Source organism: Cryptomeria japonica, chromosome 1 (assembly GCF_030272615.1).
Source record: "Cryptomeria japonica chromosome 1, Sugi_1.0, whole genome shotgun sequence".
NCBI lineage: Eukaryota > Viridiplantae > Streptophyta > Pinopsida > Cupressales > Cupressaceae > Cryptomeria > Cryptomeria japonica.
In genome coordinates, this window is record NC_081405.1 from 515,718,390 (window position 1) to 515,746,006 (window position 27,617).

General features: G+C 35.9%; 1 protein-coding gene across 1 annotated transcript; it reads left to right on the forward strand.

Annotated features, from left to right (window-relative positions):
* Positions 1-24,809: 24,809 nt before the first annotated feature.
* Positions 24,810-25,612, forward strand: LOC131857972 (E3 ubiquitin-protein ligase RHA1B-like). Its single transcript, XM_059210790.1, has 2 exons — positions 24,810-25,385; positions 25,571-25,612. Exons 1-2 carry the CDS (start codon positions 24,810-24,812, stop codon positions 25,610-25,612), a joined length of 618 nt encoding a protein of 205 aa, XP_059066773.1.
* The last annotated feature ends 2,005 nt before the right edge of the window (positions 25,613-27,617 follow it).

Sequence of the window (27,617 nt, forward strand, 5' to 3'; positions counted from 1 at the left end):
AAGATATATTGGGTGTATTTACCCTTTCAGAAGCCAATATCTGTATTTCCTTCTTTGGGGACTGGTTTGTATGCTCAGAAATGGTTGTCCTAGCATGATTAATATGGTTGTTATCAGTTTGAATGTGTTGAACGGGAATATGACTGTCATGCAAATCCACACCTGGACTAGAGGCAAATAAAGAAAGGGATGGATCTGTAGAATGATCATCGCAAACTTTGATTGTTTGATGAAAATCTTGTTAACATTGAGCATTAAAATGTCCTAGAACATTTGAATGAGAAACCATTATTTCAGGTTCTTCAAGAATGATAGCTTGTTTCCAAGTACCAAATTTTGAAACAACTAATAAATTATCTAGTATCAATTTTGATGTGTCCAGAAGAAAACATACTCGAATTGGAAGATGAGTAAATTCAAAAGGAATTAGATCATTATTGATGAAAATTCCAATCCGGTTTGCAAATAGCTCAATCAGCTCTAAATCTCTATATTCCAAAGGCAAGGACGAAAAGGAGATCCAGAAGGGGGAAAATTTATACATTGCAGAATCTGTCTTGAAGTTTGGTACCCATGGGATAGTGAAAAGACCAAAACTCTTATAGAACGAACCCTTATGCTTATGGGTTGTATCCCTAAAGTGTTTTGAATGAAATATTGCAATAAAAAACCCTGCTCCATTATCAATGTAGAAAATTTCCTTAACACCTTTCCAACCTTTCTTAGCCCATGATAGTAAATCACAAGATGAAGGAGAAGATTTTCAAAACTTACCAACAAGTGCTCTTTCTTGAAGATGCAAAATTTGGGGCATAATGGCCTGATCCGGGAGAGTAACCTAATACTTCTTATCAAGGTGGCTTGATTTAGGAGTGATCACATTATCTCTCTTTTTGAATGATAGTTCAATATGTTTTTTGTTCATCTTTTTTTCCTCCTAATTTTTAAGGGCTCATCCAATGTTCGGGGGGGTCTCTTCACCCGGCCTGTCTTTGCAAAGCTGCCTATCAGAATTTGGGATAAAGGGCACTTTAAGGTTGAAAGGTGAATAGTCTCGGTTCCCTACACTATTAGCCTTTGGGTTGAAGGATGCTCTAAATGTGGGATCTGAAACATCTTGGCTCCCTGTGATTGGAATATTGTTCGAGAAGGAGGTAGAACGGTCTCAGCTCCCTGAACTAACAAACTTTGGGTTGAAGGACACTATGAGTTTGGGATCTGAAGGATCTCGGCTCCTTGCGATTGGAATATTATTCGAGTAGTAGAGGAATTTGGGATTGCATACTGGTATATCGTTGGGCCAAGAAGAATATGAGGGTAAAAAATGGTCGTAAGGTATGTTTGTGCTTTTGAAATCCGGTTTTGTATGACTCCTCAGGCGATCTAAGAACCCTTTATCCCTAAGAGGATCCCGTGAATGTTCAGAGCAATAACCTTCACAGATATCAAATATTGGTTGCATTTGTTTGGATAGTCTTTTGAAAGGAGGTCTGTGATTTTGTCGAGAATTCCAAGTCTGCTTATTCCTCTGAGAATTTTGGTAGCTCCCAGAATTCCATTGGTCTAGTTCCTACCATCTGCTACTGCTGGGTTGGTAAACAGTTTGCCTTGCAGGTTCAAATTTTTTCCTTCCCGCCTGCGCAACTCCTGCAGACCGCATATTCTCTCAAGGAATCCAGGATTTCTATAGGTTATATTAAATGTTGTTTGTTATTTATAATGAAATTTATTAATATAGAGTTTAATTTTTATATCTTGTTTTATCGGATAAAATTATATTAAGACTAAAGGAAAAGATTTGTGAGAATTACCTTTTATCGATTATTTAGTTGCTAAGAAACCCTTAAATCTTAACAATCGAAGGGGAATCCGCCTTTATAATTTGGCTACTTGTTGAATGCTTATTATTTTTTTGATTTAAAGAGGGGAATGAGAATTTACAAGCTCTGACAAGACAAATAAATTTATTCCAAGTAGTGGTTCACCTAACACCCCTTAAGTATTTGAATTCCTTCACCTAGCTCGATCATCTCAAACATTTGAGTTCCTTCACGTAGCTCAAATTTTAATAATTAAGTGGATTTATCTTCCTTGTATATATGTACTTTCCCTTCTCATAAACAATTTATATATCCCAAGTAAAAAATGTTTGGTTAGACATACTTGTTGTTTTCAAAGGATAGATTTGATATTCTTACTCCTTTTTGTAATAATAATCCCCTCGAAAGTTTCCTTAATACTTCACTCACAAGAAAGTGTTTCCATCATAGAATTAGAATATTAATTATTTATCAAGCATGATTTCCTTACACTTAATCCACAGTATTAGATCCTCTCGTCAAGTAGCACTCATAATTTCAAATGAATTTTGGTAGTAAATAAATTCCCTCATGCATTTCTAACATCTAAGTTATTTCCAGTCATCAAGTAGATTTTTGTAAGTACTAAAATTTGCCTCTCAGGTAAATGTATGTTAGAATCATAGCTGTCCTTTTTGTATATTTCAAACAGTATGAATAAATGTTTAGCAAAATGATTTCCCCTCAATTTGAGAAGTATATTTGATTGTGCCAATTTTAGAAAAGTCAAGTCTATTTAAGAGTTAAAACTTACTTTAAAGGCAAGCCTAGCAAAAACAGGATTTACATTTATATTAACATTAAAATTCAGTGATAAAATGCATAATTAAATTTTCACTATGGTATAATCTATTTTGTAGGAACTCTAGTATCAACCTCAAGATATTATTAAACCTAACCTTATCTTATAGAATCTCAATTTTAGAGCTCATCTTTTATGAAATTCCAAAGACACTTAGCTTAGAAGTTTAATGGTGGTAAAATGGTGAATGATAAATCAAGAAGGAAACTACCCTTTCCCTCAAAGAGAGATGAGAATTTCACTATCGATTACCATTCAAGCACTTTTCGCCATTACATTAGGAAGAGGAGAGGATAATTCAATAGATTCAATCTTTCCACACAAAGATGGTAGATTGAATTCTGAATGAATTGGGAATGCTAAGTTGATCCCCTCTTCCTTATTTGAAATGGAAAGGAATTGATTGAATTATGTAGTGCAAAAGTGACAAAGAATTGATTATAACTTAAAATCGTAATATGAGATAAATTTGTGCACCTGGATCTGATAGTAAAATGTCAAGACAAAGTCGCCTTGCGAATTTGAGGAAAAGTTGTCTAGACCGTGGCAGGAATGTACACGGTCCTCCAAAAAATTTGCAAAATGAAAAGGGTTTTTCTGCCTTTGCAAATCAAGCCCGAATTATAAAGTATAGTTGCGCACCTACAACCTACACACAAAACATAGAGGAAAATGGGTTGGAATTGGGGGTTTGCCTTTAGGTCAAACCCTAGTTTTGGAATTAACCAAGTAATGAAAGAAAGTATTTGCAAGTAAATGTAAATGAAAGACTGAATTGTAAATCACCTCAAGGGAGGTTGTAGTAGCAATGTTGATAGAAATTCTTGTGTGGAATCGAATGTTGGAATAAATCTCCTCTTCAATGGTTGAATCTTTGACTTGAATGCAACACCTAGCTTTGAAGGGAGACTTGAGAATGCTTAATGCTGGAAAAGAATGCTTGAATGCTTCATCACTCCAATCTTATCCAACCTTTTATTATGCAAATGAGAGAATGAATTCCCCTTAAATACATGTTAGTATATTTGATTTTTGTCACGGGCCGACATCGGGGGAGTTTCCCACCCGATGCACAACCAACAATGCAACCCTAGGAAGAGTATTGCCCCAAAATAGGGAAGGGACAGGGGCACCACGCCCCTTTCCTAGGAGGACAAGGGAACCATGCCCCTATCCAAGGGGGGACAGTGGTGCCACACCCCTGTTGTACCCCTTTCTCTAGGGTTGAGTGTGGACGGGATGATGTAGAGGCCAAGGAAGAAGTTGTTTCTGCAAGATGAGCGATCTCCAGTCTCCGATCAAGCTAAAGGATGTGAACTCGCATGCGTGAGGACCCTATTGCAGTCAAAAATATTTAGGGTCACAATTTTACGACACTACATTTGTCCCCCACTTTAGAGGGAGTATAAGTGTATGCCAATACTATCGGTAAAGTACAAGGAAACAAGGTTGAAAGACTTTTACCATGTCAAGGAGGCAAGATACACCAAGCCCCCACTGGACTTAAGATCTTATGACTTCAATTGACAAAGTAAAAGGGAAGATTGAGAAGGGGAGAACCATGATTGAAAATAGAAAATTTCCCTTCATTATGAACCCTGAAAAGCAAGGATACTAAAGATTACCAAGAAAAATAAATCTCACTAAGTAATTCTAAGTATCACAAGAAGGAAAGTATGAGCAGAGTGTATGCCCCAACGTTAAAGCGATCACATTTGCCTTATCAGGAGCGATTGCTTTGAGGTAGGATACACCCAACAGAGAGAAGGAAGGGAGAACATTATCTCAAGGATTTAGCCCCCAAACGAGGTATAAACCCAAGGATAATGAACACAAAACATAAGGTAGTGTCACTTTCCTTGGGGTCAATATGTTGCATGATAACTCATGTATATCATGTATGTATATGCATATAATAATCTTCATTCCCCAAAGAAGGACACTACCTTTGAAGAAAGGGTAGAGATGATGTATTTTGAGTCAACATGAAAGAGACCAAGAAAAGATCTCAATGCTTTGCATCATCCCCAAGTAGACATTAAGGGAACAATAGAGTAATAGGGATACATATAGAAGAATGGTCACAAAAGAGAAAGAAACGAGAGGATGAAAGATCCATAATGCTAGTATTGCTAATCTAGCACCACATCTGCCTCTCGGTCTTGATGCTCACTATTTTGGGAAGGTGAGCAACATCGAGCATAGCAGATGGAGCTATCACAAGATCCAAACAAGGACTATTCTCATGTTGTAAGTCACTTTGTTCGATTCTAGGAGCTAGGATTAGGGTTTATGAAAACTCATCCAATAAATTTTTGTCGACATCAACATACTCATACTCACTATCAAAAGCATTAGGAGTTGTATTTCCATTATGAAAAACATTTTCACCCATTTCTTCATCAAAGTTTAGAGAAGAGGAGCCAAAATGAATAGGAGTAAAACCATCACATGTTTTATGCAACTTATGATTTGGAGATGTTGGTTGAACATCTTTCTAAGAAGAAAAGGGAATCATGTTAACTGTTGGAGTCTGAGGAGTTTGAATATTTTGAGGGATAGCTTCACGAGCTCGAACACGGCATCTTCATCGACGTTCTCTCTCACAAAGATTCCATTGAGTCTTAGTGCAAGGATGAGGAGGAGAAACATTTCAAAAATTAGGAATGTTTATCTCCTTGATAGTGGTAGGTTTAGGTTGAGGTCCTTTTGGTTGAATGATAGGAAAAGCATGCCTCTTCTCTCAATAAGAGAAAGGAGGTGGAACTGTGCCATAGAAAGGAGGAATATTTGGTGTAGGAAGGAGACCAGGTCCATCATGAGGAGGAGATATAGGTCTAACCTTATGAAGAATATTGTTTTTCTCCTTCAGAGAAGGTAAAATCACATCCATAGGAGTAGGTGGACAATTTTCCTAAGGAGGGAGATTAGTTCTATCTATGAGGGGAAGAACCTCATCTTGAAGAATAATAGGAATGTCAAGTGTTGGCGATCTAGGTTGACTTCAGGATAAGATCATATCATTGTTACATTTTTTATAAGATTGAAAAAGAGCATTGCTCCTTGATGGAAGATATTGAAATTGTTTAGGCCAAAAGAGATAAATAGGAACACCAGGGCTTCTTTCAGATGGACAAAATAAGCTATGGTTCACGTTTATGATTTCTCCATTGTGAGGAAATTTAAGAAACTTGTGGATATGAGAAGAAATAGCCTTCATGGAGGATAGCCAAGGATATCCCATCTTCACACGGAATTTCTCTGAAGATGGTATGATAACAAAGTCAACATCCATGGATTCAACATGAACCTCAACAAGAAGGGTGGTAGAACCAATGGTAGGATGAGATAAGTCATCAAATAACTTCACAACCACATTAGATACATCATATAGTGGTTTATGCAATCATGAAGTGAAAAGATACACTTCAGTTATGATATTAACCATGCAAGAGGGATCAATTAGGGTACCACGACAAGGGATATCCTTAACCTTCGTAACTATGTATAAAGGGCCATCAGGTGCTCTAATGGTCTCACTAGGGTCAAATGTAATAAAAGGATCCCTAGGCAAATCCTGTGTTTCTACCATATTAACCAAGTTTGGAGCCATAGAGGTGAATTCTTCATAAGTGAGAGAATTAGGCACAATCTCAATAACATTAGAGGTATGAGATGGCAAGGTATCAATGAAAATCCTAAGATTTTGGTTAGGAGGAACAACTGATTTATACGCTTTTATCATTCACACCTGCCACAAATATAGTATTATTATCAATCAAGTCTTGAACCTTATTTTTCAATGCAAAACATTTCTTGGTATCATGACCAGGTTGACGATAAAATTGGCAAAAGGAATTGCTATCAAAATAAGGAGATGCAAGTTTGGAAGGATCAATTTGTTTTATAGGAGGAAGTTTGATAACATATATGTACAACAACTGAGACATAATACTATGTAAAGATTCATTCAAAGGAGTAAATTTCCTTTCTCTTTGGAAGAATTTATAAATAGAAGGCACACTTGTTGTAGCATTCACATGGTTGTTGTTGATTGTCTCATTGAACTTGATGAAGCTTTTTGTTGGTTTGAACTTCACAAATAGTTGTTCAACACTCTCCCCATTATCACTTGGAGCCAGAGGAGTGCATTGCTCCATTTCACTCACAACCAGTTGATAATTGTGGAGTTTTGCAAACAACTACGAAAAGGAAGTAAACTCAGACAAAAGAAGCTTTTCCCTTATATCTTTTTGTAAATTAGAAATGAAAATTCTTTGAATATAATTATTAGTCACATGAAAAGAAATTTGAGCACACAAATGCTTATATCTACCAATGAAATCAATCACTTTTTCTTTAACACCTTGTTTACAATGCATTAAATCGGTTAAAGTGATTTTTGGACCAACCTTGTTTTGAAATTGTTGGATGAAAGCATTTACTAGTTTTTGAAAGGAAGTGATAAAATAAGAAGGTAAAGAGCAATACCATTGTAAGGCCTTATCTCTTAGTGTTCTTGTAAAAAGTTTTGCAAGAAATCGTTGGTCATAAGCAAAAATAGATACACAAGGTTTGAAATGTTTTGACATGCGTAAGAGGATCACCTTTTCCATTATAGAGTTCCAATTGAGGGATCTCCACATGTTTAGGTGGCACGACCTTAACAATATGAAGAGAAAGTAGGCTCACAACATTGAAGGTGGGCACACTAAACTTGGATTGACTCATAGAAGCAATTTGTTGTTGTAAGGAAGACACGGTTTGAGCAAGATTGTTGATTGTCATTTCGGTAGAAGAATTGATGTTAGACATAGGTGATTGAGAATGTAGTGTGATGTTATTGAAAGAAGGCATGGACTGAGAATAAGGTGGTGGGACATTATGATAAGTAGGCATTGGTGATGATTGGGTAGGCAAAGCGACACTTAAAGGAGGAATAAAGTTGTTGTAGGAAGTGCCCCCTTGTGTCACATTGATTGGTTGAGGGATAATAGGAACACTCATGGAAGACATACGTAAAGATGGAGGATTAAATGAAGAAGAGGGATTTCCCCCATGACCTATGGTGTTAGGAATGGCATTTTGAGTTGAAGTAGCCATAATGTTGGATGTGAAAGTAGGAATACTAGTCATAGGATTAGTCAAAGGAATAGAGGAATTGACTTGTGTTGAAGGTTGTGAGTATTCTAGGGTTTCAGCACAACTCTTGATAGGCATGACATTAGAATAAACAATATATGCAATTCCACACAATATATAAATTACATTCTTATCACTTTGAATCATGTGTTTAAGGCCTTCAATTAATGGAAGAGATTCGCTATTAGGGTATTCTTGGGACATCCATTGTTGAAATCTATCAAATTGATTGTCCAATGTAGAAATGTGATCTAAAGAAACCCTAGTTAAAGCTTCTTCTTCATCATGGGATCCATCAATGGGGTGAATAGGCACATGATTAGGATGGGAAGAATTAATTAGCATGATCCTCATTAAATAAGTCACGCAAATTAGGCTCTATCTCCTTGGTAATTAAACCTTGGGAAGCCTTAATTCTAATGCTTCGTCTAACAGGGATAGGATAGGTAGGACTAACAGTGGTAAAACTCATGCACTAGAGGAAAATTTGAATTTTGAATTTTGAAAAAAAGATTACAAAATTGAGGAATGCAAAATTCAAGAAAATAATGATTACACAATTTGAACTTTGTTGGGAGAAGAGGATGACACAATTTCCAAAAATGAAAGGAAATTGGAATTTTAAAATTAGGGCCAAGGGAATACCACTTAATTTTAAATTTAGAATTTTTTAAATTAGGGGAGACTATAATTAACCTCTTAATTTTAAAAAATTTCTTGAAAGTTGAAATGTTGAATTTTTAAGGTATTTCTGATTCTAGAGGGATCAAAAATCAATAAAATCAGCCAATCTTCCATATTTGAGCTATTAAATACAGTCATAACAATCTCCCAAAATTTTGGGAAAAAAGTCGAGGACTGTGGCGGGAACACACATGGTCCGACCAGCTTTTTTCAAAAAATTTGAGGGATGGATATTATGATGATTTTAAAGCCAACCCCAAAAAATTGGCAAATTTTACGATCTCTAGATGGGCGAAATGAAGGCACAAATGTGAAAATAAGACCCTATTAGGGTTTTGAAGAAAAAGAGGAATTGAATTGCAATTTTGAAAAGGGTCAAACCCAATGGATAGGGACACCTTGGAAAATATTTAGAAATCTGAATGTAAATGAAATTGATTTGAGATTCACACAAAATCCAATTAATTTTAAAAATTAGGGTTTGATGACCTAACCACTTAATTTGAAATTTGAAATTTTGGGAAAAAGGGGGGAAATTGAAAATTTAAATTATAGGAGTGAAGACAAATCTGAGAACAATTAGAAATCTGAAAATTAAATGGATATCCATTTTTTGCAAAAGTTCAAGATGTTTTTTGAAAATTAGGGTTTTAACAAGTAACCTCTTAATTTTATGAATTGTATATTTCAAATAGTATGAATAAATGTTTAGTAAATTGATTTCACCTCAATTTGAGAAGAAGTATATTTGATTGTGCCAACTTTAGAATAGTCGATTCTATTTAAGAGTTAAACTTACTTTAAAGGAAAGCCTAGCAAAAGGAGGAGTTACATTTATATTAACATTAAAATTCGGTGATGAATTGCATAGTTAAATTTCCACTATGGTATAATCTATTTTCTAGGAACTCTAGTATCAACCTCAAGATATTATTAAACTTGACCTTATCTTATAGAATCTCAAATTTAGAGCTCATCTTTTATGAAAGTCCAGAGACACTTAGCTTAGAAGTGTAATGGTGGGAAAATGGTGAATGATAAATCAGGAAGGAAACTACCCTTTCCCTCAAAGAGAGATGACAATTTCACTATCAATTACCATTCAAGAACTTTTCACCATTACATTAGGAAGAGGAGAGGATAATTCACTAGATTCAATCTTTCCTTACAAAGATGGTGATTGAATTCTAAATGAAATGGGAATGCTAAGTTGATCCGCACTTTTTTCTTTGAAATGGAAAGGAATTGATTGAATTATGTAGTGCAAAAGTGACAAAGAATTGATTATAACTTGAGATCCGAATATGGGATAAAGTTGTGCACCTGGAACTACTAGTAAAATGTAGAGATGAAGTTGCCCTACAAATTTGAGGAAATTTTTTCCGGACCATGGCAGGAATGTACACGGTCCTCTGAAAAATCCATGAAACAAAAAGCATTTTTTTGCCTCTGCAAATGAAGCCCGAATCCGAAAGTACAATTGTGCACCTGCAACCTACACACAGAAAAGAGAGGAAAATGGGTTGGGATTGGGGGTTTACCTTTAGGTCAAACCCCAGTTTTGGAATTAACCAAGTAATGAAAGAAAGTACTTGCAAGTAGATGTAAATGAAAGACTGAATTGTAAATCACCTCAAGGGAGGTTGTAGTAGCAATGTTAATAGAAATGCTTGTGTGGAGTCAAATGTTGGAATCAATCTCCTCTTCGATGGTTGAATCCTTGAATTGAATGCAACACCTAGCCTTGAAGGGAGACTTGAGAATGCTCAATGATGGAAAAGAATGCTTGAATACTTGATCACTCAAATCTTATCCAACCTTAACTTATGAAAATGAGAGGACGAATGCCCCTTAAATACATGTTAGTAGATCTGATTTTTGTCATGGGTCGACATCAATGGAGTTTCCCGTCCGATGCACAACCAACAATGCAACACTAGGAAGGGTCCTGCCCCAAAATAGGGCAAGGACGGGAGTGCCATGCACCTATCCTGGGAGGACAAGGGAACCATGCCCTTGTCCAAGGGGGGATAGTGGCATCACACCCCCATCCTACCCCTTTCTCTAGGGAAGATTGTGGACGATGTGATGCAAAGGCCAAGGAAGAAGTTGTTTCCGTAAGCTGAGCAATCCTCGATTTTCGATCAAGCTAGAGGATTTGAATTTGCATGCGTGAGGACCCTAATGCAGTCAAAAATTGGTAGGGTCACAATTTTGTGACACTACAAGAAGATGCAATAGGTTATAGTTTGTTATTATTGGAATCTTACCTTAATATAAGTTTTTGAGAAACCTAATCCATGATCACTTGCTAGGAAACTTAAGTTCAAAATAAGGTTTAGGAGCAAGCATTAGCTCATTTTGAATATTTTTGGAATGGATAAGGTTATCCTTCATAGAAATTATCTAAAATTAATGTTGCTTCAAGTAGAGGAGTTGGGTTACCAATTATAATTTTGCAAAGACTTCAACATTGGTCCAAGAAGATTAAGTATTGGATTATTTACAAGTGTTTAGACTCCCGTATAATCTCTTTTTCAAACAAATATGTGATATATTTGAGGCTTATTGTTGAATAGTTTTCCTCCTCAAACAAGTGAGCATCAAATCCATTTCCAAAGTATTCTTTAAATCCATATTTAAAGGAAGGTTATCATTTGTAGATAAAATTTTATGATACTTCAAATGGAGGGACTAGTTGAACTTATTATATAGTTTTATCCTTCAAACGAGCAGGTGTTAAATTCTTTTCAGAGTCTTGCTATATAACCATTTCATTTCCTTCAAGCAATTTAGTATAATTCAAGTATTAGGATTCACACTTATAGTCGAATAGTTTGTTCACAAACAATCATATTATTTGAGTAAATCCAATTCTTTTCGTAAGTTATATTTTATAAGTATCATAGTTTAGTACCTTAATGGATATAGTTCAAGTTTAGCGTTTTTAAATATTATCATAGCCTTCCCTTCAAAAATTTGATATGCTATTCCCTATAAATGTTCTTTTTATTTATGAATAAATTGTATCTTAGTTTTAATTTCAAGCAATAATCTCTTGCATATTACTATTTCATTTTCATGGTTATAATGTTATATTGTCAAACTTAAGAATCATAGTTTCAAAGTTAAAATTCTACTTTGACAACTAAATAAGAGGAGTTGAAACCCAAAAACCTTAGCAGGGTTCGGTATCTATGGTGCCTCTTGGTCATGGTTACAAGTAATGTCGTCATGTTGAACTACTACACTTATCACCTAATAAAGTTGCAACAATGGTGTATGTGGCATCATCCCTCTAAACCGCCAAGGAGAAATAAGGATCATGTGGAAGTTAAAATCCAAGGGGCAGGCAATCCCCCTTGGATCGATAATTTAAAAAGATAAAATCTTAAATTAATTTACATCCACTCAGTTAAACCCTAGAAAACCCCATCAGGGTTTATTGAGAGTGATGACTTATGGAAATTTATTATTTTGATGGTAATCTAGCAAATGGTAATGGATTAAGGGTGAGGCCTATGATAGGAAATAGGACCTAGTTATTTTAGGCCACAAGCAGGAAAGCCACCTGATCCTTTTTTCTATAGAGCTACCATCATGCGTAGCAACTACAGAGAAATTGTCTAAGACATTGACCCTAGAAAGGGTTGTGTAATCACCAAACAGTTTACATCAAACCCCAGTTAGAAACTAGAACTACATACTTTACACCTTGATCCCATGTGGAAACGGATATGTAGGCAGTCTAGGAATGGAGTTGTCCCTTGTACTTAGGCATTCGGGGATGGGGATTAGGATTTGGTTTGGGTGAGTCGATCATAATTTTTCTAAGCTTCATAGTTTTTCAATCAAAGGGTGTAGATGATGCTAATCAAAGGATTAAAAGTGTTTGATGCATACTCGGAAGGGATCCCGGATGGATTCGCTTAACTTCCAAAGGCTTTATGCCAAATTCCAAGGCAGAACTCAAGCTTACTTTATTATATTTTAATTACTCCTAACAACGGCGACATTGGTGCACTCCTAGTAGAGGAGTGTAGTCTTTAGAGATTGACTCGAGACCCAAATGGTCTTGATGAGTCTAAAGTCTCTTGCCAGAGCACTCCTTATTCTTTATGAATAGATTCCTACCTCATTTGGGTAGATTCCTATCCTAAATTTGGATAGATGAAACCCCTTATCCTGTATGGATAGATGCATAACCTGTATGGTTACATGCCCATACCGGTTGGATGCATTCCTATCTCGTTTGGATAGATGCCCAGAGTATGCGAAATAGTCAAACACCATTAAGAATAAGTGAGAATAAGGAATCAATATTTAATCAACAAAAAATTAATTAAAAAAAAATCAGTTGAGATTTTGGGTTAAGTTAAGCAGGTTATTACATGTAGCTATATACATGTAATACATGTAGTATTGTTCTCTACATTTTACAGTTGAAGCTAAAAATAGCGGTTGTCACTTTACAAATATATTTATTGGTAACTTTGATTTTCATAGCTATGGACGTTTACCCCAAGTCAAGTTGTTTTTGTGGGCTTATTTGTTAGTTACTTGGACTACATTGCCCTTAGGCTATTGTTTAATAGTATACGCCTTAAGTTGGGCATTGGGGCCATTAACGTTTCTGTCAAGATATCTTTAGTTTCCTTGTAAAGATATCTTGTATTTTGTTGTTTTTTGTGTGAAAATACCATTTGGTTGATATTTGTTCTTTCTACAATTTATAGTGAAAAATTATCTGTTATATATATATCTAGCTAAGTACATGTAGTACTAATCGATTGATATAATCTTGGGACTACAATGCCACCTTAAATAGCAGCATTTGACCCACCTTAGAATAAACCAGTGAAGTGAGTAGATGTTATAAGGAAGACCTTTATTTTGTTTATCTAGTTATCTAGAAGTCTTAGATTTTCAATAGTCTCCTATCTTTATATAAATTTGAGCCTACTGAGTTTTAAAATTCATCAAATACATGGCAGTTTCTTTCATAGCCGAGAAACTTGACAGTTTTTTCACAGTCGAGAAACTTGCCTATTAATTTGTGGGCATGCTCTTTCAAATTTTGTATTGAAAGTGCTTAGTATTTGACAAGCTTCTAGGAAAAACATATGTATGCCAATTTTTTGTTAAGTCACCAAGTTTAAGTCAAATTGGGTCTGCGGGTGTGGAGTTTTGCTGAGTTGCAAGTTTGAACTATGGTTTAAAATTTGAATACTGAATTTTAGTAATCAATATTTGACCAAGTATTGATATTTCGAGTTAGTTACTAATAATTGTGTTCAAATATTTGTAGGCTTGAGATTCTAATGAGTCTTATGGGTGGCATTAATAATTGATTTATTAATGTTTATTTCTCAAAGTGGTAGTTATTGATTTGTAATTTATCGATTCACCAAGCCAACAACATAAACACTTTCAAAAAGAGTGAAACAAAAATATTTTAGGCAACAAATTGCATCCGCCAAACATTCCCAAAGGAATAATTTAGTCTGACAATAGAGCATAGGAAGCAAACTCAAACAGCCTACAAAAAAAAAAATCATAAAAACAAAAAAAATTCATAAAACCAAAAAAAACTTTAAAAACCTAAAAAAGAACTTGCTAACTTGCAATAGAAAAATATGTTTGCCTCAATATTTTCACACAACCTCTATATAACCAATGTGAATTTACACAGCTCTTCAGGACGGTCTTCGAGTTAATTTCTTGATATAGAGAAAAATCGCCTATTCACAACATGGAATTGTATAAAAAACTCACTTTTCTTTGAAGTTTCCAGTAATGGATCAACTCCCATATGCATTTAATGATTCTAATGGCTTGCATCTAATTTGTTTTAAAGAGTATAAAGGTTTTTCTGGATTTTCGTAGGACAAATAGTTGCATTTGCTTACAGGTCTCTACCAATGCATTATTATATAATAGGGAATAAATTCATAATGTATTTTGTGCAGCACAAAACGTAAGATTTCTTCACTTTTTAGATAAGATTTTTGAAGAGATTTGTACTTTGTCGATCAAAATATTAAAGATTTGTGGAGACTGTCCAAGATTTCTTCTATTAGGTGTGGAATCATAACTCTGTTGCTCTAATTTCACTTATGGTCGAATAGTGTTGGAGAAGTTTCAATTTTTTACCCATGTTGCAAGTTATGGAGGTTCATATGGCACATTGCATGATATGGAGAGGTTAAAAGGGTTCATAAGGCATGTTAAAAGTCCTATGAGGTTTCTTCCAAACACCTCCAAGTATGTTTTAATTTATTGGATTCTTATTGTTTTCCTTGGGGTTGAATTTAAGTTTAATTATGAAATGTGTTATTCTATTGATTCTTTAGTTAACAGTCCAAGTACCCATAGAAGAAGTTTGTATAAACTTCAAGTCCACATGAAATGTATGATTAAGTCCAAGAAGGAAACCATAACATATCTATCCATAGGTCAAGAGTGAAATGAAATATGCATTTGGGGTATGAAAGACATAGGTACAATGAAATTGCATGTGTATATTTATGATCATTCATGAGTAAGTAAGAATTGATGAATACTAAGAGGGGGGGTGAATTAGTATGCCAAAAATTATTGTACTTAAGCACTTTACTAGTCTAGCAGTAAACCGATAAAACAATTTAGCAAACAAACCGGTTAGCACACATGCAAACCAAATAGCAAATAATGCATTCACCCACAGAAGCACAATCACCATAACACAAGACATTTTGACATGGAAACCCAAATGGGAAAAACCACGGTGAGATGAAACTCACAAGTAACTATCTGCAGAATAGGAACCAAACCGGTTAAGGTCAGACCGGTTATGGTCATACAATGTTCTTTACCAGAACAGATCATGTTAGGCATCTCATTCTCTATTAGGAGATAACCCCGATTAAAGACTACCTTGCTAGAGGATTTTAGATCCATAGATGTGAACCACCTTGTTAGAGGATTTACAAAAGGCTTTTTGGGCCTACCCAGTTAGGGGTTTCAGACTTCTCAAAGATGTGAGTAATCAACAAGTGAGTGATCTAGCAAATAGCACAGATTGCTTGGTTAGATCCTTGATAGCTCGTTCCTAATGCATTCCAACATTACTTCAGTCTTCAACACATTCATACTCTACCTTTTCTCATAGACATGAACTTCTCTTCTATATTCTCACTTACAAAAACTCATCAACCACCTTAAACCCTAGCAACAACCTAAAACCCTAGACATGATGTCCTTATAAAGGAATCTAATTTCATGTCGGTCCAATAGGATTACAATACAATTTCCTAGGTTCAATGCATCTAGACATAATTGGTAACACGACACAAAAAGCACCACTAGAGTGTCGGCACTGCAAAACATTCGGTGGATGGCAACTCATCTCAAAATGTCAGTTGGTAACTCATCACAGAGTATTACCGGTTCAAACAAAATACCGGTTTAAGCAAAATACCGGTTGTCGGTTTGACAAAATGAAGACTGGGAAATATGAGTTGTGCCGCTTTGTTCCTTCGTACCACTTGAGATCCTCGAACCGCTTGGGGTCTTCATACCGCTTCAAACCAGTAAACACTTTCTGCAAGACACTGATAATCTAAAGACTATAATACATCATACTGGTTGGAACAAATACTGGTTGAGCTTTAACTCATACATACAAAAAGTGATCTCAAATCAAGTGTGTGTCCATCAATGATAATCACAGCATCAATCATAAAAAATGCCAACAATCTCCCCCTTTGGCATTGATAGCAACACTTATGAAAATTTTGACATCTAAGTGTTTTACAATATAAAAAATATGTCATAATCAAAATTACTCCCCCTAAGCATATACACTATCCCTTTTGTAAAAAATACAATTTATACTACTCCTTAACAGAAACATCATGAAAGTATACATCAAAACATCAAAATTTATATACTTCTCCCCCTTTGCCAACAATGACAAAAATATTGCAGACTAACCCTTGTTTCATTAGCATTAAAATAATAAGTGCTTATGACAGTAAAGAGTAAAACTTGTCAAAAACTGATTTAAAGTCCTACAAAAATTGCTTCATGGATAAGGACCATGACTCAAGTAGGGATGTAGCCACCTCTTTCTTTGTCTGCATCTGGGAGACCTGTTCTTCCATGGTATCTATAATGCTCATTTCTTGAGTGACCGTTAGGGCATCAAGATTTAGATAGCATTTCTAGAGAATTTGCAGTCGTGGTAGTAGGATCAGTTGAAGTTCCTGCAAATTATGTGTCTGGTTGCTTATCTCTGCTTCTATTCTGGTAGACTAGAATTGAAGTCGGTGAACATTTTGACAATATGTTGAGAAGGAGTCATAGGGCATCTTGAAGGTGCTAATAAATGACTGCATATCAGTTTGCAGTTTGTCCTTCTGAGTGAGCACATCATCACAGAATAAATGAGGTTGACAAATCTTGCTGAGTAGTAGATTACCCTCATTCATTGCATCTCTAATGTCCTTTTGTGCCTTCTGGAGATCAGACAGGAGCTCTGTTAACTTTCTCACCAAGGCAATGTCCAGAGCCTTTTGATGTTCCTTCTTGGCATTTTCTTCTGCAACCTCTTCCAGGCTTTGCACCTGGTCTTCTACAATTGTACATACAAGCTTCAATTGTGCAAGTGAGGAATCAGTACTAGAAGGGTTCGTACCGGGTATCAAACTGGTAAGTGTTTCCACCGCAGTTTGGATAACATCTTCCTCCTTTTTCCTCCTTAGAGCATCCAATCACTCTTGAACAAGCTTAATGCTCTGCAGTAGCTCTGATTCATTTTCAAACTAGAGGTCAATAGGACTGGTAATGTTAGCTAGTTTAGCCTGAATACTGGTTGCCATTGGGGTCTCTACCTGTGTGCTCTTTGCCGCTGCATCCTTGTCCTTGGCTTTTTGCTTATCTTCTTGAGCATTCCTCTGCTCCTCTTCTTCTTTCTTTTTTTTCTTTTCTTCTTGTCTCTTCTCTTCATCTTTTCGCTTCTTCTCTTCTTCATCCATCTTCTTCTCCTCTTCCTTCTTTCTCTTCTCCTCATCCTATTTCTTCTCTTCCTCTTGTCTCTTAGTTTCCTCTTCTCTTCTCTACTTCTCCTCTTCGTTATTTTCCTCTTCCTTCTTCTTCTTCTCTTCCTCTTGTTTCTTATTTTCATGTTCTCTTCTCTTCTTCTTCTCCTCTTCTTTCTTTTCCTCTTCCTTCTTCTTCTTCTCTTCTTCTTTTCTCTTATCCTCTTTCTCTTTCCTCTTTTCCTCCTTTTGTCTCTCATCCTCTTCCTCTTTCCTCTTTTCCTCTTCTTATCTCTTATCCTCTTCATCTACCTGTTTCTTCTTTTCTGCTTCCTGTTGCTTCTTTTCTTCTTCTTCCTGCTTCTCCTATCTTGTTCCTTCTGATGGTGTACCCTGAGTAACATTTTCACCATCTAAGGCATCAACATCAATGGGGTCCATTTGTTCTATGACTGGTTCTCCTTCACTATCATATACTTCATTCGGTTTGCCATTTTTCGGTTCTTGCTCAGCTTTCTTGTTGCCTTCAGCCACTTGATGCATCTTTAGAGCTTCTTGAGCATGAGTATGTGTATCTTTTATCACTTAATGAAATTTTCCTTCCAGTAATAGGATTCTTCTTCTTCTCATGAAGAAGAGGCCTTTGTATTTATTCATAACTTTGAAAAGTTATGAATTTGATACATCAGGAAAATATTAAGCAAATATTTCCTCCCTCATTTCCTGTTCCTTTTCTCTGGCAATGCGCCATTTGTTGTCTAAAGAATTATACGAAGAATCCGGTGTCTCAAATCTAATTTCTGAAGGCGACCAGTCATTAACACACAAATACTTAATGATTTCCTGTTCAACTTCTTCCTTTTCATTATCATTGAAGTCATCAAAACAATCAATAAAATCATTCAGTAATTTTCTCCTAATATTCTTTATAGTTATTTGACAATGTGTCAAAAGTTTGTAAGAAGAAATATCAATATTTACCGGTGTAGATGTTGTCGATTCATTCATTTTCTTTTTCTTCGTTTGCCTAGTCTTCTTAGGCAGTTCTTCTGACACAATTTCTTCTGAGTCCGGTGTATTGCTTTTTGTCTTCCACTTCCTCTCAAATATTTCGGCAGGTGCAGCTTCCGGTTTCTTCTTAGTTGGTGATCGCTTGGTCACTTTGGGACTGATTGCAGTAACCGGTGCCGATGCTGAAGGCACTACCTTTCCTTTCTTTTCTGAGGGTTCTTCAACCAGTGTAACCCTTTCAAAATAGGTGTCGGTTCTCTTTGCCTTAGGATCGAGGGGTGAGGCGATTAGGGTAGAAGCATACCCATCCAGCATATCATACATTACCTCATAACCCATAGGCTCCACTTCTTCCTGTCTGGGCTCAACGGCCTCCATTATGCATTCATCCACTTTGATGGTGAAGTAGATGTCTTCCTCATACTTTTTGACTATATCACCAAATATTCTTACCCTTTGGTTCATTTTGCATCTGAACTCATCAAAGTATTTGTTCAGCACCTCCCCATAGCCGGTTCAAACTGCTTGTAGACTTTCCTTGATTTGCTTTGTCATCGGTTGGTCAGCAGACCACTGAATGTCACCTACTCCGGAAAGTAGCCTTGACAGTAAAAGAACAACCCAACCAGTAGTTGTTCGAACTTAAATCTCAGTGCATTGTCCTGTTTGATCGAATTAAGATTCAACAGAAGTTGTCTTTGCATACAAGTGCACAAATCAAACGATACATCTTCCTTGATCATCTTGTAAGCGACATTTACCACTGCAGTAGAGATAGAATTAATTCTGCTAGCAGAGAACGTCCGGTAACCTATCACCATGTAGGCATACTTGACCAGATCGTCCTTGATTGAGTTAATGGTCATTCCACGTGAGTCGCTCAGTGAACCGGTGAGCTTGGACATTACAGTCTTGCTCACCTTCCTTAGGGCTGGCACTTCCCCTGTGTTACAAAAACTAGTGACGGCATGAATAGCTTCTGGTGTGATATCATGCGTCTACTCTAGGTACATCTTATCACCGTGTACCCTGCATAGAATAATGCGAATGTGATCATCCAAAAATTCTTCAAGAAAGTAAACTGCATTATGAAGTTTCTTCTTTTCCAGAATGTTGAATTCTAGTTTAATCTTCTTATCCTTTCCGCAGAACAGGCTTAGTTGGAAATGGATCACAAGAGACCCTAGGTCTTCGATTTTGTAGTCTATGTAATCGAAAATGCCTTCTTCCACTATAACACTAGCAGGTACCCTAGACAGGGCATTGTATTTTGACTTTCATTGAATGAAGTCCATAGAATCAATGGGTGCACTAGAGCTATCATGTGATGCGGAAGCCATGATAAACAGAGAATTATGAAAAAAAAATACCTTCATAGATCGAAATATAGGGCTTGAAAATTTGAACTTCGCCACACACTCCTTCGGTTACTGAAATACCGCTTTACATTCTACACTCCTTCAACAGATGATAGCTTCAGATTCTTCTCCAAGTTTTTGATAAATTCCTTGAATCGCAATGTAACTCGCTTTTCTTTACTCTGCACTTGAAAACTTCTTTTCTCAAGAAAATGATAGTGAGAAATGATTTGAAAATTCCTTTTAAATAGGTTCTCCACCTACCATAATAAATGCTCCACTATTAGGGTGTAAACCCTAATTTGCCTTTTACCATTTTCGATCTTCTGTCGACTGACAGGTATCTCATACCGGTTAAGGTCTTTTATCGGTGTCTACCGGGGTTTGAGATATTTCACCGTTTGCTCCCCCTAAGCTTTTTGTATCTTAGTTTGTCAATTTTGAAATTTCCACACTAGGTCCAGAAACCGGTTCTTCTTGCAACACTGCTGGTTTCTTTTTCCAGGTTTTGTTCATATTTGCTTGAACAGTTTCAATATCAATCTTTCCTTCCGGAGTGACCGGTATGCCATCCGATATGTTCTTTCTTGTTCTGCAGAATCTGGCAATGTGACCTGGTTTGTTGCAATGATAGCAGACCATTCCAGGTGCTCTCCATGGTCCATTATTCATGTTGTCATTCTTCCTCCTGCATGTTGCAGTAGTGTGACCATGGCAATGACAGATCAAACAGTTTTCTCTCCATCCGGTTGTCGCTTGATAGCCACCGCTTCCTGACTGATGATTAAAGGTATTAAACTGATTGGGATTCTGATTCACAAAAGGTTCCGGACCAACTCCTTGAGTCCTCTGAGGATATCTTCTAGTGTTGTTCATAACAGAACTGCATTCAGATGCTCTATGCCCAGACTTGTTGCATGCATAACAATTACCATTGAACTTATTGGATCTAGGTACATTGTTTATAAAGTAAGGAAAATTATTGTAGGCTTTGCTCCTACACACATTAGCAGTATGTCCTTCTTTAAGACAGTTAAAGCAAATAGGTTTGAACTTTTGCTTACCTTTACCTTTGAATGTCGGTTGCTTCTTCGACGCTTCAGCATTTGCACTAGAGGTCTCACCTTTCTCATGACCGGAGTAACCAAGGCCATCAGTATTCTTGACAGGTTTGGCCGAATCAAGCTTTTTCTCTAGCTTAACAGTACTCTTGTTGAACTTAGCAAGTATTTCCTTTGACTCAGAGAGTTCTTTGGAAATAGCAGCATTTGTTTCCATCTAGTTTGCATTCTCAGAGATGGCTATGTTCAGTTCTCCTTGCATGTCTTCCTTTTCCACTTTGCTCACATGGAGTTGAGCGGTTAGGGCACTGAATTCTTGTTTTAACTTGGAGATCTCATGATCTATGTCTTTTACAAGATCTTCAACTTTCCTCTGGTTCTCAAGCTCTTGACACATTCGGATAGTCAGTCCTTCCAACTCCTTTCTTAGGTTGGAATTGGATTCATTTAGCTTTTCTACTTCTTGAATTAGGGCTTCCATGTCCGCTTCATCAAAGGAACTGTTTTCAGCTAGCTCCATCAGTTTTTCAGCATGTTCTCTCCTTTTTGCCTGAGAGGCCTTATATTTGACCATAAGTTCATCATAGAATTGCTCAGATTGAGTGAGTCGATGAGTAAGTTCCCTGACAGTGTATTCCCCCATATCTCTTTCCAACTGGTTAAACTTATAGAAAGGTTGGCTCTGATACCAATTGATGAATACTAAGAGGGGGGGTGAATTAGTATGCCAAAAATTACTATACTTAAACACTTTACTAGTCTAGCAGTAAACCAGTAAAATAGTTTAGCAAACAAACCTGTTATCACACATGCAAACCAAATAACAAATAATGCATTCACCCATAGAAGCACAATCACCATAACACTAGAGATTTTGACGTGGAAACCCAAATGGGAAAAACCACAGTGAGATGAAACTCACAAGTAACTATCTGCAGAATAGGAACCAGACTGGTTAAGGTCATAAAATGTTCTTTACCAGAATAGATCCTGTTAGGAATCCCAATCTCTGTTAGGAAATAAGTCCGATTAAAGACTACCTTGCTAGAGGATTTTAGATCCATAGATGTGAACCACCTTGTTAGAGGATTTACAAAAGGCTTTTTGGGCCTACCCGGTTAAGGGCTCCAGACTTGTCGAAGATGTGAGTAATCAACAAGTGAGTGATCTAGCAAATAGCACAGATTGCTTGGTTATATCCTTGATAGCTCGTTCCTAATGCATTCCAGCATTACTTCAGTCTTCAACACATTCATACTCTACCTTTTCTCACAGACATGAACTTCTCTTCTATATTCTCACTTACAAAAACTCATTAACCACCTTAAACCCTAGCAACAACCTAAAACCCTAGACATGATCTCCTTATAAAGGGATCTGATTTCATGTTGGTCCAATAGGATTACAATACAATTTCCTAGGTTCAATGCATCTAAACATAATTGGTAACACGACACAAAAAGCACCGCCAAAGCGTCGGCACCACAAAACAATCGATGGATGGTAACTCATCGCAAAATGCCAGTTGGTAACTCATCACAGAGTATTACCGGTTCAAACAAAATAACGGTTTAAGCCAAATACCGGTTGCCGGTTTGACAAAATGAAGACTAGGAAATATGAGTTGTGTCGCTTCGTTCCTTCATACCACTTGAGATCCTCGAACCGATAGGGGTCTTCATACCGCTTCAGACCGGTAAACACTTTCTACAAAACACCAATAGTCTAAAGACTATAATACATCATACCGGTTGGAACAAATATCGATTGAGCTTTAACTCATACATACAAAAAGTGATCTCAAATCAAGTGTGTGTCCATCAATGACAATCACAGCATCAATCATCAAAAATGCCAACAAGAATTTGTCTCTATTTTCTTTGTACCCTAAATTTTATGAGCACACGTGTCATTCTAAATTCCATGTAATATTCAAAAGAAAGTATCCTTTAAAAAAAAACAATCAATTTGAGACTCTAGAGTGTATGGTAGTGTTTTTCAAGACATGTATGATTCTTTCTAGACAAATGATCAAAGATAGAACTTGCTTCACTCGGTGAATGTAGTAACTTAAACTTTGTTGAAAATGATAGTTCTATATTTTTTTCATAGTTTTAAGCAATATGTTACCAACATCTAAGTTTGAGGGTGAATAAATTTTTTAAAGACTCCTATAGTAAGAAGAGAATGAATCAAAGTATAGTTGATAAAAAAATGAGTCTGTATAGTGAGAATAAGTTGTGGAAAGGATTTTATTCACATACCAAACACCAAATAAAATTGTTCTAAGCAATATGATGGTTTGGGTTGAATTAGATTGGGATTTTAATTTTCATTATCAAGGAAAGCCTTGCATGACCTTGCATGTTTGAAGTGGCAAGAGATGTTATTTGTTAATGATAGTGATACACCAGGTATATATAAATTTCTCATCTTGTAGACACATTCTTCGAAGAGTGTTATGTTAATATTCATGAATAAAAGGTTCATGAACAACATATACAGGACAATACATTGGCATGCTTCCATTGATAGTATGTAATATATGGTATAATGACAAGTAAAAGAGGAAAACCAAAAAACAATGGTATACTTCAAGCACAATTTTTGTGCATGACAGTGATAACATTGAGGTCTCTCTGTTTTACTATATGAAGCTCAAATATGCCCTTATTGTCTATTACTATTACTCTCAAGTCTGCTTAGCCAAGTTGACTGGAAGAGCCTTGTCTACACCAAGGATGATTGCATAGTCTAGAATCAACAACTTATAAGATGAGTAGTGATGAATGAATAGGTTTACTATAGAAATGACAAAGACAATGGTCTTATATGTTGGAGATTAGTAGGAAAATGGGTATGTTTTGATTGCTATATTTTTTATGACAGTGATAGAGTCAAATGCATTATGTCATCCTAAAAAACTACAAATGACTAAATACAAAAAGAGAAAGGTTCAAATGATGAAAATAGTCCATAGGTTCTAAATAAGTCAAATAATACAAAAGAAGCATTGTCAATATATGGAAAGACCTTCAAGATAATGTATTAATGAATGAATATGTAATAGAAGTAGGGCAAGTGCATGAGGTTAGGCTTCATAAATAATTTCTTGAAGATGCATTGAAAGAAGATCCGGAGTCCTACACCCTCAATGAGTCGAAGAAGTTACAAGAAGTGAGAAACAAGTCCCATTTTCATGCAAATGAATAGAGTGGCAATTATTTTTTATAATAACTCCTCACCAAGAAAAAACGACAACTATTGATTCTTATAAGTGTATTTGAATGAATCAGCTAGAATCACTCCTACACCTTGATTCAAGAGCTTGTTTGGTGTTTTCAAGGAGACAAAATAGGAGATAAATCCTCTAATGTCTAAGGAAGTTGACCAACAACTAAGGGTCAAATGCCTCCGAGATACTCTCAAAGAGGCTTTACTAAAAATACTTATCCTTTGTAAACAAAAGATGATCATTCAATAGAATTCTCTCTGGTTTTTCAAAGGAGAACTATTGCATGGAATTTCATACTAGCTGTATCATCCTTAACTCTTCCCTTCTGCTTTTAACTCTTCCTTAATTGTTCTTGCATAATGATCGGCTTCTCCCATAATCTTGATTTTTATTATGTTCAAAAATGGGACGGCAATTGAATCTTTTCTCTTATATAATATTTTTATATATACAATATCTAAAACTACAAAATAAATATTTTGGGATGGTAAATTTAAACAAGGTTGATACATTTTAACAAATCATGCCCATTCCCACTGGATGCGAGCCCTTTCCAACCCTTATACAAACAACACATCTCTCTTCTTTGCCCAATCTCATTTTCAGCAGAGTGAGGGAGGCATTTCACAAGGAGAAGATGTCACTGACAAGTAGATATCGTTTTGATGGCGATTTTGATGATGATAATGACGATTATGATTATTATGATGATATATATTATAATCCCCTATACAATGAAAGAAACAGCATAGAAGAAGAAATTGGTGATTATTTTGATTCCCTAGACAGAGAAAGACAAGTACCATCAGAAGTTGATCGTTCAAGGAACAGTCCACCTCGACCTCCACCTACAGATTGGGTGGTGGTGGATGAATTGGCTCCTGTTAAAATAATTAATGGGTCTGATCATCTCAATTTTGATATAACCACGTGCTTAGTTTGCTTGGAAGATATGGAAGCAGGGGAGGAAATACGTGAGATGCCCCTTTGTCACCACTTATTTCACTCTCGTTGCCTCTGCCGGTGGTTGTTAGAGAGGCGTGCTAATTGTCCCCTCTGCACTCGGAGGTTACAAGAAGATCAAGGAGAGCAGAAACAAGAACCAGACCCACCAGGACATTTCGAACTACCTTCTTTGATTCTTGAAGAAGACATCACTTTGCCAACCATGGAGGAAGAGGATGATCAGGAGCCTCAGGAGGAGGAGGAAGAAGTGGAACCTCAAGATGAAGAGGAAGCTGAGGAAGAGGAAGAGGAAGAGGAAGAGGAAGAGGAAGATGAAGAGGAAGAGGAAGAGGAGGAAGCTGAAGAGGAAGAGGAAGAGGAATTGGAACCTGAAGAGGAAAATGTTGAAATAGTGACGGATTATTCTGTATTTACGTTCAATTCTTTCGAAAGGCTTCTCTCTTTAAAGCACACTTAAGATTCAGAACAGCTTAAACATCACACCCTAAGCTTATATTTCTAGACTTAAAAGTGTTAACCACTCAGAGTTGACTGACATTTTCTACGTTTAATATGTTGGTTAATGTATATGCTCACACTAAGAATACACTACATTTCTAGACTTAAAAATGTTAAACATTCAGAATTTACTAACACTCTTTAAATTTAATATGTTAATGTGTGTGATTTAAGACTGACAATCTAATCAAATACCCAATTATACCTGCAAATCAAATACCCAATTATACCTGCAAATCTGAAAATATACCAACATATTCATATATATTGTGAAAGATAAAAAGGGGCCTTATAATGTGCATACCCTTTAAAAAAGACACAACAGTCATTAGGTAAATGGATTGAGTACCATGAGATATGAGATTAATAAAACAAATCAAGTGACAGGAATAGATAAAAAGTAGAACACAGATAACAATATAGAAGAAAATGTATCAATATTTTTTTTTTTTCTCTTCAAATTTAGTTGTAAGTTCTAGAAATTTCTAGATCGGCCTACTCAGAAAGGCAACTCGTAGTTACAAAGTTTTTTCAACAGATCTATGCAATAATAGCAATCCATGTTAAGCCATCTCTTGAGGCGTCTTCACCAATAGTTGGCATACTATGTATATGTTTTCAGAATTGGCATATGATTATAGAGATGTTCTTATGTTATCATTATTCTTGGTTTAATCTTGAGTCACAGTTGGAATAGCCTTCATTTGTTTGAATCAAGAAGCTTTACTCTATTAAATTCTTTGATTATTGGATCAATTCTTCAGAGATTTTCTAGAAAGATGAATGTAGGTTCTTAAAATCTTACGAGAAATGATGAGATAAAGAGTAGTGAGTAAAGGGTTTTAAAACCCTAATTTCAATGAAAGGAGAATTAAGAAAAGAATTCCAACAAGCAAAGTTGAAGAAAAATCATTTAAAACTGAAGGAGAACTATCATATCTGATTATTAATTTATAATGAATCTATTGTTAATGAACTAGTATTATTAAAAAAAATAAGAGTAAAATACAATGTGCAAGTGATCCGATAAAAAATTGATTATATCAATGTGAATGAAAGGTTTGTTATGATTTATTTTGAATTTTATTATCTATTTTTTCAGTCATTTGAATTTATTCAAGTACATTTTTTGTTTTGTCAAAATTTTCTATTTGTTTTTTTAAAGAGATGGATATTGGGATGGTTCAATTATAGTGAATGTTTAGTTGGAAAGAAAAACTTTCGGACATTGTCATAGAGAAAAAGTTGACATAAATTCAATGAGAGTGACGCTTTATTTGGGTAGGAAAGTTGTGGGTGTTGTTGCTTTATTTAATTTAGAACTGAAATGTTTTTTAATTTCAATGAATATTTAACAAATGTTGGAGAAATGGTTCTCAAAAGATAATAATATATTGATAATACAATACTAATATAATAATAATAAATTTAAATAATGCTAGTAACAAAATTATTTCTTATAATAATATTCCAACATTTTACACTTAGAAATTAAAATGGTGAATGAAGGCGACGGGGCAAGCAGGAGCACATGGGCAATGGTGGGATTTTGTGTAGGTGTTGGGCTATTGGTTCTCTCTTCTATAGTGATGGTGATGGTAGAATTAATGACGATGACCTGGGAGGTTCTGTTGGCAACTCATTTCTTGGTGTCTCTACTATTAATGATGGTTCCTCTGGCTTGTTTAGTAGCCATGGTTGTGTTGCAGGGTATCTTATTTGGCCTAGCTCCTCCTTGTTTAATTTGAGATCTACTAGGGCATGTACTATTCCTAGAGTGTGCAGAGATGTTGATTGTATGGATGCCTTGGTTCATGGTTTGGCCGAGGGTTTTTTTTAGGGTTTTTCTATGGTGGATTCAGTTGTTGGCCCCTCCTTTTTTTAGGGAGTTTCTAAAGATTTGGAGGCCATGTGGGAGTCTTCTTGGAGAAAGGAGGTTTTTAACTTGGTAGAAGGAGAAGATCGCTCTTCTCCTTCATTT

Excerpts from the sequence above, each read along its gene's own strand:
- LOC131857972 (XM_059210790.1), top strand. The coding sequence starts at position 24,810 with ATGTCACTGACAAGTAGATATCGTTTTGATGGCGATTTTGATGATGAT. Across the intron at positions 25,386-25,570 it reads CTCAGGAGGAGGAGGAAGAA|GCTTCTCTCTTTAAAGCACA; the intron begins GTGGAACCTCAA and ends TTCTTTCGAAAG.